The following is a 17,816-nucleotide window of genomic DNA, read 5'->3' on the forward strand; positions in this document are numbered from 1 at the left end:
TAACTTTAGCAGGGAGGATGCAATAAATAGAATTTACAACCCTGAGCCCTGGACTTACTGTGCTGAATAAAAAACAAAAACTTGACAGCAAGTTCTCTTGTAACTACCCCCATTTTATTAACATACACACTAGGTACAATACTGGGAAGAAGTGTAAGATGAACAATTAAACAGTAACATAAATAAAAGCCAAACTAGTCCTCAAGTGCTCCAGAACGAACAGCATCTTCGTAACACCCGCCTCTATCATCTTTGCTTTCAGGATGCAACTTAATAAGATCATCAATTCGTAGAATAGTAATTGCAGCTTCTGTTGCAAATTTCAAGCTCTTTACTTTGACTACTGTAGGCTCAAACACACCAGCTTGTTTGTTATCACGAGGTTTCCCATTGATTAAATCAAGACCAATCCTGCAAGAAATGAATTAGACAAGTCTAATTTGTTGTATAGCACATAGGTGTTAGGCACTATGATAATGCACATAATTTGGCTATAGTTAGAGCATAAACTTCTGAGGACTGCCACTATGCTTATCTGAAGGAAAATAAAGTTTCCCAGAGCAAGCTCATAGTTCCTAAATTATGGTCCATAGGAGCAGCTGAACTACACAACAGGAGAAGAATGGAAATGCAGAGAAAAGTAAATTCACACTATATTTTGTAACAGGACTTCTACACAAGCAGTCAATATTTACAAAACTCTTAAGATAGAGCACTCCACTTAAATGCAACCCCTTTAACGTCTATTAATTGTTTGAATGGATACTTGCCATTTCAGATTTTTGCGTTCTGGGTTAACTTGAGCCTCATTGTGAAATGCTCTCAGCTTTGCAACAAGATCTGTGGCATCCTGGGCAGCATTTACTGCTAAGGTATTTGGAATAACTAAGAGAGACCTTGCAAATTCTGCAATAGCAAGCTGTTCACGTGATCCCTAAATGAGAGGGAGGAAGAGTTATCTACTTTGAAACCCATCAAGCCAATTCATGCAATACAAGAGGAAAAATACAGCCATAATTTTAGAGCACCACAGGCAGGTAGACACACTATACTGAGTATGAACAATATAGGGGGGGAAAGAGATGTAGGGAGAGGAAGAACTGCTCTGTTCCCAGCGCTAGGTTCTTTCTTAGTTGTTTTGAAGATTGAAGTTAATATTTTGGTGTATTAAAATAGTAGTTCAAGATCTGGCCAAACGAACCTCAAAGCACTTAAAAGCGAAGGTCATGCATTAGAACCACCACAACAAAAAGTGTTAGTGTTATGCAATGAAACGTTATTTTGTGAACTGCACTTACCATGCTGGTGGCATAATTTTCAAGATATATTGAAAGTGCTGCCTCTACAGCACCACCACCTGGTACCACAGACTTGGACTCCAATACTCTTTTAACTACACAAAGAGCATCATGTAAGGATCTCTCCATTTCATCACACATGAAGTCATTGGCTCCTCGTAAAATAATCGATGCAGAAGTACGAGCCTTGGTACTGTCCAAAAATAAGGAAAAGCCAGTTAACTATCTCTTGCAACATCTGTAGGTAACCCTTCAGTTCACATTAACCCCTCAGACAGTCCCAGATATTGTCTCCTGGCTAATGCATTTTGATTTGCTCACCCTATCAGAAAATTCTTTATCTCTCAGGAAGAAAGGCAAGGCATTTCCACACCATGGGAGTGAGGTAACGAAAACTGTCATTACCAGTTATAGAAATGCATGCATTTTAAACACACATTTACTGCCACTAAAGATTTTAGATAGCACTTGTTTTTTAACAGCTTCTCAATTCTTCCGGTAGATTCCTCTCAGTACCACTCCTGGATTTCTTTATTCAACATACAAACTCAGTGCCTGTAATCTACTCAACATCCTGGAGAACGTCTGAGTCTCATGAAACTGAGGCCAAGGGAATCACACCAGAGAAAATGGGAAACAGATTAAGTGTGTAGACATGTTTTATGATGAAGATCAAGGCACAAACAAGTTTCCATTCATATCACTGTGGCATACCAAAATCATAAAAGGGAAAAGGAAAAATGCACTCAGGACCTACTACTCTTGATATTCATGTGACAATATTCGTTCCACTGAATAGGTTTAAATCAGCACCAAAAGGTTATACAGAGCTAGTTTTAATCAAACTTTGGTATGCAGCATTTTCAAATCTAGGCAGTGTTAAAGACGACACAATATAACCACTCTATAACTATTATCACTAGTAAAGCTGATTATAATACAGTTACACCATTCTGGCTGGATTTTCCTCTACATTTTCACACATCAGTATTTAGAAAAGTAATTTCTGTAGTTCTAGACAATAGCTTAAATCAACTACACAACAATAGGACAGGCTGATTGACTGTAACTGGTATGATTGAGAAAGATGTCCAGCCCTACCAATGATGGTGAAACATCGGTTGTTTCATCACACATTTACAATGGCCTTATTATACTCTATCCCACGCGTATAACTGCTCATAGCATTGAGACTGCACGGCAGTAAATAAATGGGAAAGTTATAGCTTAAAGGTTTAGCAAAATAGTTTCCAAGGCTGATGTACTCTAGAAAAGTGTTCTTACTTCTTGATTAAAATCAGTTCATCATCACAAATTCTCTCTTGAACCACCTCTTCTGCCTGTCCCAGCATTGATGCCTCAAAGCTTTCTTCACCTTCTAGATTAGCCAGAGACGAACAAATGATTGCTTTAAAACAAATGCAAAATTGTCGAGTTAGCGTGGAAAATACCAACTCATTGTTATTTATCAACCTCACACAACAAATGGTTTTACTTTTACAGAACAAAACAGAATGGTAATAGTCGTCAGTACTCCTTAACATTAAACATAAATGCAAGATTGAGCATTTCTAATCCAGCCAACAATTGAGGAAAATAAATAGGCCCTACCTTCCTTTTCAAGTCAGTTACTATATTTTATAGTCCCCCTTAGTCTCTCTGGGTTCATTTTTACTCTCTTTACAGCACATATTCTGTATTAATAGATATTTTGACGCTGCTGCTAAAAAGTTACATACAGTTTGTTTTGCAAGGTTCTAACAAGACGAACTATCAAAATCTCTTATGATCCTTAAAAGGCATTTTGGGATTGAATAATTTTATACTATAGATGGAATTTTTTTCCTTAAAATTCACAATCACTACAGAAAGTTGGAAATTAGATTAACTAGACTTCCATAATCCCCATTTTATGAAAGTCTAGTTAACAGAGACTTCAAGATAAGATATAACGTGGCTGTGTCCCATGGCATGACAGAGCCCTCTGTATGCCAGCCAACATCTCCCCTCACTGCACATCTTCAGCAGTCACAATTTTTCAGTGGCTCCTCTTTACTTAATGAGGTGCTCCTTGTCAAGGCGTTGTAGCACCTGAATGTTTTCTATTCCAAGTACACTTCCTTATCACGCTGTATGTGGATCGGCCCAATAGTGCTCAGAGAACTGGTTGCCAACAGCTTTGGAAACACTATATATTACTGAAAGTCCACAGTACACACATACCTCCTGCCGCTTTAGCAATGCGTTTAAGGTCCTTTTTTAAAACTCTGCGTACTGCCATAGCACCAGCATCCACAAAATATTTCAGACACATATCATCAATGCCACCAGTGGTTAGAACAACATTAGCACCTGTGGCCAGAATCTTCTGAATCCTCTCTTTAGTGATATCTGACTCTCTGCAAAAGGTAACAGGCACGTGTTTACTCATAACCAAAAATTATAAAAGTGGGACTACAAATCAACTAAATAGCTAAACCATACACAAACATCTGAATAATTAGCAGTAGTGCAAAGCTAAAATCTCTAGGGAGAAAAGCAACCATCACATCAATATTTGACAGGGTGGATAAAAATTGATAATTTAAAAAAACAAATATATTTAAATACAAAAAGTATTTCTATTTTTAAAAATAAGCCTATTTGAAATGAGATTTGAAATTACAATAATCTATGTTAAGACTTAAATTTACTATAATTTAAATTAAATTAAAAGTATTAAGGAATGTTTCTTGCCTACGTTTTAAAGAAAGTGAAACCACTGAACTCGTGGAAAACATTGGCTACACACTAGAGTCTGAAGTGCTGAATGAGCTTTTGACAGCAGTAACCCATTCCACAGGCTCAGAGAATATTTTATTCATTTCACTTTTTTCAACAACTAGTACATTCAAAGTTAAGAACGACTGGACATTGAAAAATCATGAAGTCTTGTTTCCTCTCCTGACCTAGGAATAAAACTGTGTGTTGAGAGGATGAGATCTACTCATTCTAAAATACTGAAAGACTTGGGCAGAAATAATTAGTTCAATTCATTAACTTCCTTTGTTTAATAAATCAGTTTTGAATTCAAAACATGTTTTGATAAAAAATTTTATTTAATGAATAAAAGACTTACAATTGTTTGTGCATTTTAACTGAATTCCCGTTTCTATCCAAATACACCAACACAAATCACATGTAAAAAAAAAATCTTAACAAATGCATCATTCATCAGTTCAAGAATCTGAATTAATGCAGGTGTAAGCTAGATATTTGCTTAAGCATACAGACATGGTGTACCCACCCGGTTATTGCCAAATATAGTGTACAGGCTATATTTTAGTGGCCACCAACCAATAAAAGAATCAATCTTTCTTTAGGAAAATAAAAAGTACAAAAGTAAAACACTGTAAATTAATTATTTAAATCAAAGTTTCCTATTTGCTGATATAAATCAATCCAATCATTGATTCTAAATAATGTAACTGGTTTTTGCTTCATAATTCAATACAATTATATAGTCCAACTGAACACAGATTATCCAAATACATTTTAATCAAGTTACGATCAATGTTTTCCACCCATATTTTATATTGAGAAGATGTGTTATTTACCTCTGTAGTTAATTTTGTTGCCTATTACACTCTTCAAAACACCCATACACCCAGTACATAATTAAAAATACCACAGTTAGTTTGAAAATGTGCTCATTTGCTTTAAAAATCCAACATACCTCTGTCTGATCTGGTCGAGTTTCTCTGGATCTGTGATCAGCACCTGAACACCAAGCTTCATTTTTGTTTTCTGCAGACTGAAGTCAAGACAGGCAATCTTTGCATTAACTATCCTCTTGGTCATACCTATATAAAAATGATATTTTACTCCATGTTGTTACAAGTAAGTATTAATTAAAAATGCTTAATAAAATGAAAATAGTTGTGATGTATTTTACTTTTTAGATTTCTAACACACACACACAATTACCCCTCTAAGGCTGTTTTTTCCCCCTGCAACTCTTTTCACAACACACACTTGGGCAAATGTTATGACAAGAACAATGAGAAGGGTAGTAAGACATTCTTCAATACACAGACAATCTTAGCTGCTCTCTTAATTTACCTCTTTACACAAAGGCACCTTTCCATGACTCCTTGCTTCCCAGTTTGTTACATTGTTGAGCCAGAAGTTCAAGATGTATTAGTACCACAAGTAAAACTGACCCTTTGGTATCCAGTGTAATCAAGAGATCTCTGATGTATTAAGCAGGGCCCTCCTAAGGTCCCAGTAAGGGATAAACAAACATGTTGATTTTAAACAGAGCAGAACATGTCAAAATATGGTAACCTAATTCTAGTGATAGTAGCCAATTTCCTTGCTTTCTTTCCTTCCACTGTCCACCTTTGAGGCCCTGCACTGCAGTCAACTATCCTGAAGCTAAGGAGGGCGGAATGGAACTCCCTCAGGTGGTATTTATTGCTGCTCACTTATTTGCTAGATAGGCTGAGCAATATAGTCAACCTCTCCACTAGCAACTTAACAGCAGCTTCTGCTGTATTCCAGACTTCGTCATTGAAATGCACATTCCTTCAACACTGACTACTAAAGCCTCGCAAGTTTTACCTGCCAGTGTGATTTCTTGACATATACAAAGTGCTACACAGTAACTGATGTAATAAACAGTGATGAGACAGTCAGATAAAAGACTGCACAAAATTTAGACTTCAAAAACACGCTTTTAAAACCTTATGGGCAATAGAAATATTTCCTTGAGTCTCTCTTAAATTGCAAGTTTTTAAATAAATAGTCCACTGCAATGTATGCATTCCAAATGTATGTTTTGTACTAGCTCCTGATAACCTGAGATCTATTAAACACTGATAAGCACCAGATAAGCAATTATTTCCATCGTTCACATGCAAGAAAGTGACAGTGAACAGACTAAACATTTAAAAATCTATATGATCTTAGAGCTAATTTAAAAAATCCTTATTGAGACAGGATTTCAAAGCCAAATACTGACTTCAGACATGAATGCAAGTTTCACTGAAGTCCTTAGTAGCTGCCCATGAGTTTCTGGGAGAATTTGGACCTCTGTGTCTGCTATTTTTCTACAGATGGATAGTTACAAACTTACTTATTTGATTTAAACTGCTAGAGTAATTTTACAAAATTTCAGAAAAACACAGCCCTCAACTGGGAACTGAGATAGTGTTTCAATGACACAAATATTTAACATGTAATTATAAGACCATGTAAAATGGGAATAATTATCCAAGTTGTGTCAACACTGAAGTACAATGTAGCATATTAAAGCAACCACCATAATATTTCTGTTTGGGTTTTATACCGTGGTGTGTCACTGCAATATCTAAGTTCCTTTTATATAAAACACAAAAGCAGAGCCCATAGACTTCACAGAGTCTGTCACTTCTCACTTTTGGGGCAAAAAAACCTTTGCTTAGAGTAGGGTTTGGTTTTAAGAATGTATTCGTTTACTTATAAGTTGTTTCAAGGGTTGTTTTTTATTTTTCTAAACAAACAAACAATAGTTTATTAGCCAATTCTTCACATCACTAGAAACATCCACATAAGGGCAATATTCATAAATAAACTTCAATCATTCTGCTCACTGAAGGCTTATAAAACAAATCTGAGCTTACCTTGTGAGCCCACCACACAGTTCAGTGCATAACCATTTACAAGAATACTCTCTTTCTGGCTACGCCCATGTGCCTTCAAAACGTTAATGGAACTGATTGGATATTTGGCTTGACCCTTTTGATCTGTGAATTTAACTGCAAGCACAGCATCCACCACCATGTTGGCAAAGAAGTCACCATCACTAAAATACTGTTAAGGCTAAAATGAGCTACACAGAGACAACTAGCATAATATAAATTGACTTTAATGCTAAAAACAGCATTTACAGGCTGCTTTATATTAACATGCCGTTAAAATAATCCTTGAAGTACCTATGAGGTAAAATTATTAATCTAATTTTACAGCTAGAAAAAACTAGGACAAGGTTTAAATGTTTTGTCCAAAGCCACATTGCAAATCAGTGGCAACGCCAGCACCAGAACTCAAGTGTTCCTGACTCTCATTCCCAAGTAAACTGTACAAAAAAATAGTCCCTTTTGTTCACAGAGCATTTTACAAGTTGTTCCAGTAATTTCTTCTATTGTGTCAACAAGCAGTTAATGTCTGCATAAGATATCATCCACGGGCATGGCACTTAAACAGAAAGAACAAGTAATAGTTAATTATAGGCTTGTAACACTTGTATGTCTTCCTCATTTGTGGCATTTGCATGTATTCATGTGGCTTCACTCTAAACCAGGGGTCCCCAATATTTTTTCATCATGCATCCCCCATACCTGGTCTGTCCCCTTCCCCGGGAGCTGAGGGTAGGCCCACGGTTGGAGCCTGGAGCTGAGGTGGGGGCAGAGTGGGAGTGGGTGGTGCTCCTGTCTCACACTCCTGTGGAGGCAGACGTGAGCCCTGCCACTCCACCACAAATGTTCCTCCACGCCCTCATAGGGGGGCATTCCCCACAGTCTGGGGACTACTGTTCTAAACCCCAGAACATCAGTTGAGATTGACATCTGACAAGCCTCCAAGCAGATTATACATAAATACATTAAAATTAAAGATATGACTTAAATAGAAAATATAAAATGTATTATTTGCATACAATATGACTGTTTTGGAAAGCTCAGAAGAAATGGCAAGTCCACATAACTGGATTACTAGTAAATTTTTAAGAATATCAAATTATTTCATGTTTTCACAATGATAATGTATTTACTACATACAAAACTGTTTACACAAAACTTGTGCGCACACAGCCTATTTTTGCCCACTTTATCCCAGTCAGATCAGAATCCTGAATTAGTGACCAGTTTTTCAAAAGAAACAAATGGATGTCATAAGCAAGTAACCATCACTGAACTACAGTGGGAAGACAGACTGCAAGAAGGAATGTTGCCTGGAATAATGAAGCCATTCTTAGGATTAGTGTGGGTGATCATCTGCTTGAATGTTTTAAAAATTTCTATCTAATGCAAAATAAGCACTATATGTTGGCTAAGGTGGAATGTGAACTGAGTCAGAGTGGGCTTCACCGGGGCAAGGCCCCTGGGCAGCCCCAGGAAGGAGAAAAGGGTGATGGGTTATGTACTAAATGGCAGGAAGAGCATTTTTTTAAGCCATTATACTAAAAAAAAAAAAAAAAAAAACCAAAAAACAAAAACAGGCAAACTCACCAGAGTTTTGTTTTTAAAGAAACATAAGATTGATAAAGACAAGAAAAATTATAAGCAAGGGTCACAGCACATCATCATGTTTTCCACAACTATTAGGGGGGGTGAAAATAGCTGTTTAGAGATTAGAACAGCTCCTTCAAGCCTCTCTGTCAGAGAAAACAGATAAAATTTGAGCATCTAAAGAGGTGGTTCATTGTAGCTTACGTTTAAGGATTAAGGGTTTTAACAAAATGTGATACTAAATGAGGAAAATGGTTTGTAAGTGTGAGATTTAAAAAATTGTTGTAACCATCCTGTGAACAAGCAGGGTTTGGTTAAGTAAACCAGAATACATCTTTTATGCCAAGTTGATACCAAGAACAAGTTTTCACAAGGGAGTTCTAACTCTTAAGTGTTTATAATGAAAAAGGATAAGAACTAATAACTGCTGCCACAAGATTTAGAGTGGATACTCAAGCTCTGTGCAGTAATATCCCTCATTTTCTTAAAATTAAGATTCCAATTTATTATTACCAAGTCAAAGGATACATTCCTATCATCTTGGAGGACATTGATGTTTTAGCTGAATTAATAAGGCAGTCCCGGCCAAGTTCATCTGTGTTAATGATGAGATTTTCATTGATGTAGCGAACTGCCTCCCTGTTGAATAAAAATCAACATTTCAAGAACAATTTAGCTCTATTCCTTGTTAGTAGAATTTCCTACTGCGGGGACATGCAGACTAAATCCTGAGTTGGAATCAAGTTGACAAACCACCACCACCTATCAGCTTAGAAAAAAAATCCTGTATTGTCAGTGATAATGAATAGAGGATTAAGGTAAAATAAGTGTCCGCTGGATACAATGAAACACTAGAGTTGCAAAATACAAATATTTCCGCTGAAATGGATTATCTTACTTGCAAGCAAGACGATAGCCACCAATAACAGAGGTGGGATGAATTTTCTGCTTGACCAATTCATCTGCATTTTTCAGAAGTTCAGCAGCAATAATTACCTGTTTGAAAAGAGGAAAAAGATTCACTTTGAAAATGGGAAAGTCTTAATATTAACATTAGTTCTTGCTCCAACGAACAAATAAGTGAAGAATATGAGAAGTTCTCCATCATTGAGATTAATTAATGAGTAAAACCATTCTAATTCTTCTTTCCATTTCACTAGTTAACTCTGAACTGATTTTAGGGTTCTGATACGAGTTGTCTGGAATCAGTGATGCTATTCCATTGATTAGTTCACCTATGTTTCAATTTTTTTCCTCAGGGGTTGAGAATTAAGAACTTCTTCAACCCAGAAGCTACTCTCAAACATAACTACAAGAAGGGGAGGAATGATCATTCCCAAATTGCAGCCAGTAAGAATAACCTTTTCCAGAATGCAAGCCTGCTTAGAAATGCTAGTTTTTGTACAGGGTCTCCTCTCATTACTCCAGTTCAAGGAACTACTTTGTCAGGGTTCCCTCCCCACTCTGAACTCTAGGGTACAGATGTGGGGACCTGAGTGAAAGACCCCCTAAGCTTATTGCTACCAGCTTATGTTAAAAACTCTCCCAAGACACAAATTCTTCTTTGTCCTTGGAATGATATCGCTGCCACCATCAAGGGAGTTAAACAAAGATTTAGAAAAAGGACCACTTGGAGTTCCTGTTTCCCCAAAATATCCCCCAAAATCCCTTCACCTCCTTTCCTGAGGAGGCTTGAGAATAATATAAGAACCAAAAAGGTTAACAAAGTGGGAACAGACCAGCCTTTGAGTTTTTAGGACACTAAAAACCAATCAGGTTCTTAAAAGCAGAACTTTATTAAAAAGAAAAAGTGAAAGAAGCACCTCTGTAAAATCAGGATGGAAGGTAATTTTACAGGGTAATCAGATTCAAAACACAGAGGATTCCCCTCTAGGCAAAACTTTAAAGTTACCAAAAAAACCCAAAAAACACCCCAACAACACACCATACCAGGACTAACCCTCCCTTTTAGCCTAGGGAAAATTCACAAGCTAAAATAAACAGATAATCTAACACATTTTCTTCCTATTACTTACAATTTGTTATCTTAAATGCTTAGTTCAGGTATGGCTTTAGAAGATATATTTCCTCTGCCCGATTCCTCGCCGAACCAGAGAGAACACACAAGAGAAACAAAACAAAAAACTTCCCCCACAGAATTGAAAGTATCATCTCCCCTTATTGGTCCTTTTGGTCAGTTGCCAACCAGGTTATTTGAGCTTATTAACCCTTTATAGGTAAAGGAGGGATTTTATGCTACCTTTAGCTGTATGTTTATGACATGCTTCGAACCAATCTTCAGTTTGCACTAGGGCAGATGCATTCAAAATCTGTTGTCACATGATGAAATGGTCCAGTTTTAATCCGCACAGCGTCAGGATTTATAATAATATGCTGAAAGCTGCATTTGATAATGACTTTCAGAACGTCTGCCCGTAAAACTTTCTACATACCACTGAGGTGGTCCCATCTCCAACTTCTTGGTCTTGCAGTTCTGCCAGTTCACACAGAACTTTTGCAGCAGGATGTTCTACCTCCAGCAGCTTCAGAATGGTTGCACCATCATTGGTAATAGTCACATCCTAGTTTTAAAAAAATAAACAAAAGACTGATATTCATACTAATTTATTTTTAAAAACTTTATGAAACTATAAAATACGAGAAGACATTTTAATGACAATGGTGGGGAAGAATTATGCCTAGTGTAATATCATGCATATTGACCATTTATCTCAAGAGTTTACTTTGTCTTTTTAAGCCAAGTCTTCAATACTACAACCATACACATGTAATCACACGACTAATCCCCCACAAACCATGTGTTGCAGGATGGGAGCCTTTGCACACAAGAATATGCATGAGCTTTTAGACAGTAGAATTCTTTATGTTATATAAAAAAGAACTAAGGAAGATTTCTTAAATGTAGCTTGAATTTCTTTGTCTATTTTTAACCACGCATTTTAAATACAGTTATTTACAAATCTCAGTTTAAGCTAATGCGTAATATTACCTTTTATTAACTACATAAGGCTATTTCACTTTGGCTTTCAGGATAGCACAGCAAAAAGATTTAAATCAGATTATCACCTGGTCTAAATATTTGAAAATGGGATGTGGTGCTATCTTATTATAAACATTAGCCAATGCAAATTATGTACAACAGTACCTAATTCTAACATATGTACAACAATTTAAAAACAACATGCATGTCAAGAGCAGCAAAAATAAGTTTTATTTATTCTGTGTGCTGTTCTAAACAATTTAGTATAAGTTGTGACTTTTCACCCTATAATACCTCATAGAAATATGCTTATGAATGTAAATATGACATAACAGGAATATGTTTTATACTAGATATGCCATGTAACATATCTGTGCAAAGGTTATGTTGTTCTGCATGTATTCATCCTATTTGTATGAATGTATCATTCTTGTATCTGAAACTAGAAATATGAAATATAACTCCAAGGTCCTCTTGTAATTATGCAAAGTGTGGGCAATTAATGGTGGTTTGGAATCTTGATGGCTCCCATTAACCAGGACAATTGACTGTAGATGGCTCTGTTTACTTGCAAGCCTTCCTGTGAGTCAGGCTGGGAAGAATGAAGGCTTGGGGGGTCTCACAGGACATGTGACCATGTCACCTGGTACTGGAATCCATCTTAAATCTAAGGCTTTTCCATTTAGGGTATGCCTACACTGGCACTTTACAGTGCTGCAACTTTCGCGCTCGGGGTGGGAAAAAATACCTCCCTGAGCGCTGCAAGATACAGCGCTGTAAAGCCTCAGTGTAATCCGTGCCGCAGCGCTGGGAGCGCGGCTCCCAGCGCTGCAAGCTACACCCCTAGAGGATGTGGTTTACATCCAGCGCTGGGAGAGCTCTCTCCCAGCGCTGGTGCTCCGACCACACTCACACTTCAAAGCGCTGCCGCGGCAGCGCTCCCGCAGCAGTGCTTTGAAATTTCAAGTGTAGCCATACCTTTAGAAGGAGTGGGGACCCAAAGAGACAAAGGATTCCCACTCTGTGCCAAAGCTATATAAAGTTGTGTGTCACAGGGTCCGCGCAGGTTCCTTCCCTCTCATCCCTGTGCTCTCTGCTTAGGCTGGTCAAAGGAAAGGTCCCAATGCCTCTTTCAGGTGTCTCACTATTTACTGTGCTTAGTGCAATCCCAATTCACCCAACAATCCCCATACTGACCCTTCCCTGGGTCTTCTCACATTTGAGACCACCTGCAGCCGGCAGAGAGAGAGCTGCAGTCCCTCCATCTTCTCCCCTGGCTAGCTTCACACTGAGCCTCTCTCTGGACTCATATCTTCCCCCAGTCACTAGCCCCACTGATTCCCCTGAGTCTGCCCTTGTTAGGGCCTGCACCTGAGCTCCTTGCTGAGAGTCTGAGTCCCCCAGGAAAGGGGGGGGGGGAGGGGAAGCACCTTTAGCAGGGCATCCAAGGGGTTTATACCACTGCCCTGTCACAGGGTAGAACAGAACAAAAGGGGTTGCAGTCATGAGAAATCCCCTAGCTACTGCCTGAGCTGGAACAAAGACTGTACCAGGGGAAAGGATTGGGCCCAGATTAGAAGGAGGCTAGTCTGTCAAAGAAGCTTATTGGAACATCTCTGAGTGTGAGAGTTATCTGCATTTAGTTTCCTACTGTATTAGGCTTCAACGTGCATATTTTGTTTTATTTTATTTTGTTTGGTAATTTACTGTGTTCTGTCTGTTATTACTTGGAATCACTTAAATCCTACTTTTTGCATTTAATAAAATCACTTTTTACTTATTAATTAACTTAAAGTAAGTATTAATACTGGGAAGAGAAGAAGAGAGAACAGCTGTGTATCTCTCTATCAATATTACAGAGAGCAAACAATTTATGAGTTTACCCTATATAAGCTTTATACAAGGTAAAACGGATTTACTTGGGGTTTAGACCCCATTCGGAGCTGGGTATCTGAGTGCTGGAGATAGGAGCACTTCTTAAGCTGTTTCAGTTAAGCCTGCAGCTTGTGGGGATGTGGTTCAGACTTGGATCTGTGGTTGCAGCAGACACGTGTGTCTGGCTCAAACAAGGCAAGGTAACTGAAGTCCCAGACTGGCAGGGAAAACTGTCTGAGAGGTAGTTTAGGCATATCAGGTGGTAGGCCAAAGGAGGTTTCTGTGATCCAACCTGTCACACAAGTATCCAAGTGAGAAAAAAAAAGTTTATTCAAATGCAAATGTACTTGCATATAAGCAAGAGTTAATTCTGTTATAAAATAAGGGAGCACATCATGGATGAAGTAACAGTTAACTATAGTTTACAATTAAGGCTTTCTTAAAAAGAAAGAATGAACTAAAGACAAATAGGGATGTAAATATTTAAAAAGTTAACCATTTAAATGATTAAAATTATAATCTTTAACCAGTTAATTGATTAAAGGGAGATGGGCTGGGGCTGCTCCGGCCAGCCTGCCTGGAACAGGAGGTTAACGGTGGGTTAACAGTAAAACTAATGCTCACTGTTTAGATTTTACATCCCTAATGACAAAATGGAAAAAGAGGTCAAACTAACAAAATGTATATTACAGCCATAAAGCATATTCTAGATGGAAACACTTTACAAAAAAACAGACATGCCTTCAACTGAAATAGAACAGGTCACAGCACTAATTTACAGTGCAAGTTCGTTAATACTTAAGCCCTTTCCTTAAAAGTTAACATGAAAGACATGCCTACTTACACCAATATCATCCACCAACATTTTATCCAAACCAACTGGACCAAGAGAACTCTTCACAATGTTGGCAATTGAAGCTGCAGCCATAACTGTATAAATCAAGCAAAATAAAAATATATAATTATTTTTTCCCAAATATCTATTTTAAGAGCAGTATATTTTTCTGTCAGCAGATTCTTAATTTCAAGAACCTGAAATAGAATGACTCCTTATTTAGACTCCAGTTCTGCAAACAAATTTCCCAATCTAACCAGGGAAGTGGGGAAAAAAAGAGGTGGCTGAGTAAGGGTCCATGACCTCACTTGATTGCACGATCTGGACCACAGATACTACAAAATAGCAGTTTCATGACTGGAACACGTAAGGTGTCCAAAGGATGCTGTTTTGGCTACCGAAATAATCAAAAAACTTCACAGGTCAAAGAAATAAATGAAGTACTTTTCATTGTGTTCTGCCATTTCATATAGGAAAAAGATATTGTCAATCTTCTCCTTCAGACCTTGGCAGTATTTTCTGTACCCCATAAGCATAGCCACTCAATCTGTAAATTGAAGGAGTGGTAGTCAAATGGGAAGGGTCCAGTTTAAATCTGATCTTTCTTTTAAATCTTTAAATGTACCAAACTTGCTCATTTTTTGTTTCTGGAGATCAACCCTTTACAAAAAACAAAAAAATTTAACTGCTATTTCCCAAATTTGCTCTTAATATCAGAGGCTTCCATAGACTTCACTAAAATATGTACCACTTTTCTACACCTGATATTTCTACCCACACAGCATCCATTTCAAAAGCAGCTGGTTTTTCCTCATCATGCAGGGCTCCTGTAATAACTTGTCTGAAGCACTGAGACAGATGGTACAAAGAATCTTTTGAGGACTAAAACTTAACACTGCAGATTCCAGACTCACCAACATTTCAAAAAGATAATTACAGCTATGGAGGTGAGCTAATGAGCTAGTGAAGTAGTAGGGAGCTACATCTAAGCCTGTCTTTGTCCCGCACCAGGCTTGATCTATCCCAAGTGAGCTCATGCCCAGAATCTCAAAAGTTGTGGTAGTGAAACACACCTCCTTCCAATACCTTTGAGGATCTGGGACCACAGCTTTATACGGAGCTGCATTATTTTCACACAAAACTAATCTATCTACCCCATTGTTTAATTAACACATCTTGATTTCATACTAGCACTAAGGACCACATACTGATATTGGCTTATTAATTGCCAGTGACTGGATGGAGTTAAGAAAATGTCTCAAAATTATTTTTGATCCTCAGATATATTAAAACAGAATCTATGCTCCACAGGGTGAGAAACTCAGTCTTCATGCTCTTAACTTGCATATGCAACAAGCCTTAATCTTTGAAAATTATTCATAATTTACATTCAATAACACTAATAATCTTTTGTAGGACACACACAAGATATGGTCTCATGTAGGCAAAAGCTTAAGAGTACCAATATCAAGTTTCACCCATTTGTAGCATTAACCTCCAGTGTAACTACAAGGGCCACTTTTCACAAATTCTGCCCCATGGGGAAGCAAAGCCCCGCCTGGGGGAAGGGGCTGGCTGTTCATAAGATGGTCGCTATTGTTCACCGCACGCCCGAGGTTTCAGTGACAGTAAACATTCACGGCACACAATTACAGATTTCTCGGCCATTTCCCCATAGCGAGCAGCAGTCCCGTCTGAGCTAGGCGGGATAAGTCTCACACCGCTTTGCTGAAGGCGTGCCAAAAATGGCGGCCGGGGCTGTTCACCTAACAACGGGCTCGGGTTTGCCGAGTGCCCTAAAGGGAAGCGGGCTGTGAACAGCAACGCAACAAGGGCGCCCCCGTGGGGAAAGTAACGGGCCCGCGGACAGCCACGAGCTGCTTCTCGGCAGCCACCGCCCGGGCCGAGCTCTGAGCGCGCCAAGATGCGGCCGGTGCCGCCCTGCCTCGTGCTTCGGCCGGGTCGGCCCCTTCCGCGGGATCGGGCTCAGGCGCGTAACGATCGGGTCAAAAGGACCCGCAGACACGCGAGCTTGAGAGCCGGGGCCTGGCCCCTCCCCGAGCCCGGGTTTCTCTGCTACAGGAACTCCCCCCCTCACGCCCTGCAGGGACAGCACATGGCGGCGGCCGGGGCCCCGCTCCGTGCTCGGGCAGCCGTTACCGTTCTGGCCGCGGATCGCCTCCCCGGAGCTCCGCTCCCCGAACACGGCCAGCGACCCCATCTCCATCTTCCCGCGCGCAGAGAGGCGATACGCGCTGCCCCAAAAGAATCCGCCGGTGACGCCGCAAGGCTTGCTGGGAAACTGGCCCCCAACCGCAGTGTCTGATGGGGAGAGAACACAGCACAGCAAGGAGGAAGGAACGATGGTGAAGCATGATGATGTTTTAACAGTTCTGTCCAATCCAGCAGCCCCTTGCAGTGCGGCGCAGAAGGTGCCTAGATTGAAGGTTGTGATTGGATTCTGAGATTACCAACGCGTCTGCTTCCGGAGGGCCCCCCCGAGTCACGTTGCATGTTGGGTAAGCGGGCGGGAGCAGGGCCAGCAGCGACAGTTATTTTTCTCCTTCCAGGAGGTTCCAGAAGGCGTGGGGGCGGGGCCTGGCCTAGGGATGCCCAGCACAGCCGTGGTTGCTTCACAGTGGTGGTTCCCAAACTACCAATCTCTGAATCCCCTTTTACTAAAATGTTAAGTCTCGTGAACCCCTTCTTAAAAGTGAATATTTCCAGAGCTTTTCCCCTTTACCTGAGTATAAATTATAAAAGCAGTGAGCTTGGAAATACAAAATTTGTTTTTCTGACATGCTCATTACACTCTAGTTATTATTTATCATTACAGTGTTTTTATTACGTTACGAAAATGGCAACACTCTTCCCAGATCTCACTTCCCTAGCTTGTATCGAGGCTCCTATGTTTCATCAAGGAGTATCAGACGTGAAACAGCATGAAGGTATTAAAGAAGCCAACTTGAGTTCCTCCTACACAAGCACTCAGGTCTTGAGCAGTCCAGGCAAACAATACACATTACAACAAAGCTTAAACGTGTTCTTCATATTAATTTTTTTAAAAAAAATACTAGCTGCCTATTTAATTTTAAAAACAGCAAAAAATATCCAACTCCGTCTCCATGTCTTATGAGTCTTGAAGTTTAAATCTACTCAGTGTGATAGAGATGCTTGCTTTGATCCACTTAGCTCTTGGAAGTCCAGGAGCTCTGGGCTGCTGGCCCTGTTCTGCCCAGGGTCCCTAGGGACAGCTCTCACTGCCTGTGACATTATTGATATAATCTGGGACCATATAGAACATAGTTGCAACCAAGGTCCTGTAGTGGCACCAAATCTTATGTAAAAGGGGTCATATAAGGTGTCTAAGAGCAGGTTACGGGTTGCTGATTATGATTATATGTATGTATCATTTTGTAGTTGAAGTTATGAGTGTTGGCTCTATACTGTCTGTATTTCAAATTTGTGCTGTGCTTCTGGGAGACATCCCAGACAAGTTGGTATTAGCTCTACCTAACCTGCTTGATGGCCCATTAAGCACCATCAGCTACACAATTGAC

General features: G+C 39.3%; 1 protein-coding gene, 1 long non-coding RNA gene and 1 other non-coding gene across 3 annotated transcripts; all 3 read right to left on the reverse strand.

The window, feature by feature from the left end:
- Positions 1–92: 92 nt before the first annotated feature.
- On the reverse strand, positions 93–16,626 carry TCP1 (t-complex 1). Its single transcript, XM_032772634.2, has 12 exons — positions 16,417–16,626; positions 14,266–14,351; positions 10,999–11,127; positions 9,444–9,541; positions 9,074–9,184; positions 6,941–7,122; positions 5,014–5,140; positions 3,522–3,697; positions 2,583–2,706; positions 1,299–1,491; positions 771–934; positions 93–411 (listed from the first exon to the last, which is right to left on the reverse strand). The coding sequence occupies exons 1-12, from the start codon at positions 16,481–16,483 to the stop codon at positions 195–197; spliced, it is 1,674 nt and encodes a 557-aa protein (XP_032628525.1). The 5' UTR covers positions 16,484–16,626; the 3' UTR covers positions 93–194.
- LOC142046586 (uncharacterized) lies at positions 7,169–8,525 on the reverse strand. The gene is made up of 2 exons (XR_012655568.1): positions 7,658–8,525; positions 7,169–7,514 (listed from the first exon to the last, which is right to left on the reverse strand). It is a non-coding gene; the product is annotated as an uncharacterized LOC142046586 (long non-coding RNA).
- On the reverse strand, positions 14,703–14,837 carry LOC116820296 (small nucleolar RNA SNORA29). The gene has a single exon (XR_004372598.1). It is a non-coding gene; the product is annotated as a small nucleolar RNA SNORA29 (small nucleolar RNA).
- Positions 16,627–17,816: the final 1,190 nt, after the last annotated feature.

Source organism: Chelonoidis abingdonii, chromosome 3 (assembly GCF_003597395.2).
Source record: "Chelonoidis abingdonii isolate Lonesome George chromosome 3, CheloAbing_2.0, whole genome shotgun sequence".
In the NCBI taxonomy this organism is placed as follows: Eukaryota; Metazoa; Chordata; order Testudines; family Testudinidae; genus Chelonoidis; species Chelonoidis abingdonii.

Excerpts from the sequence above, each read along its gene's own strand:
- TCP1 (XM_032772634.2), bottom strand. The coding sequence starts at position 16,483 with ATGGAGATGGGGTCGCTGGCCGTGTTCGGGGAGCGGAGCTCCGGGGAG. Across the intron at positions 9,185-9,443 it reads GGCTATCGTCTTGCTTGCAA|GGAGGCAGTTCGCTACATCA; the intron begins GTAAGATAATCC and ends TTTATTCAACAG. Across the intron at positions 2,707-3,521 it reads CATTGCTAAAGCGGCAGGAG|CAATCATTTGTTCGTCTCTG; the intron begins GTATGTGTGTAC and ends TTTGTTTTAAAG.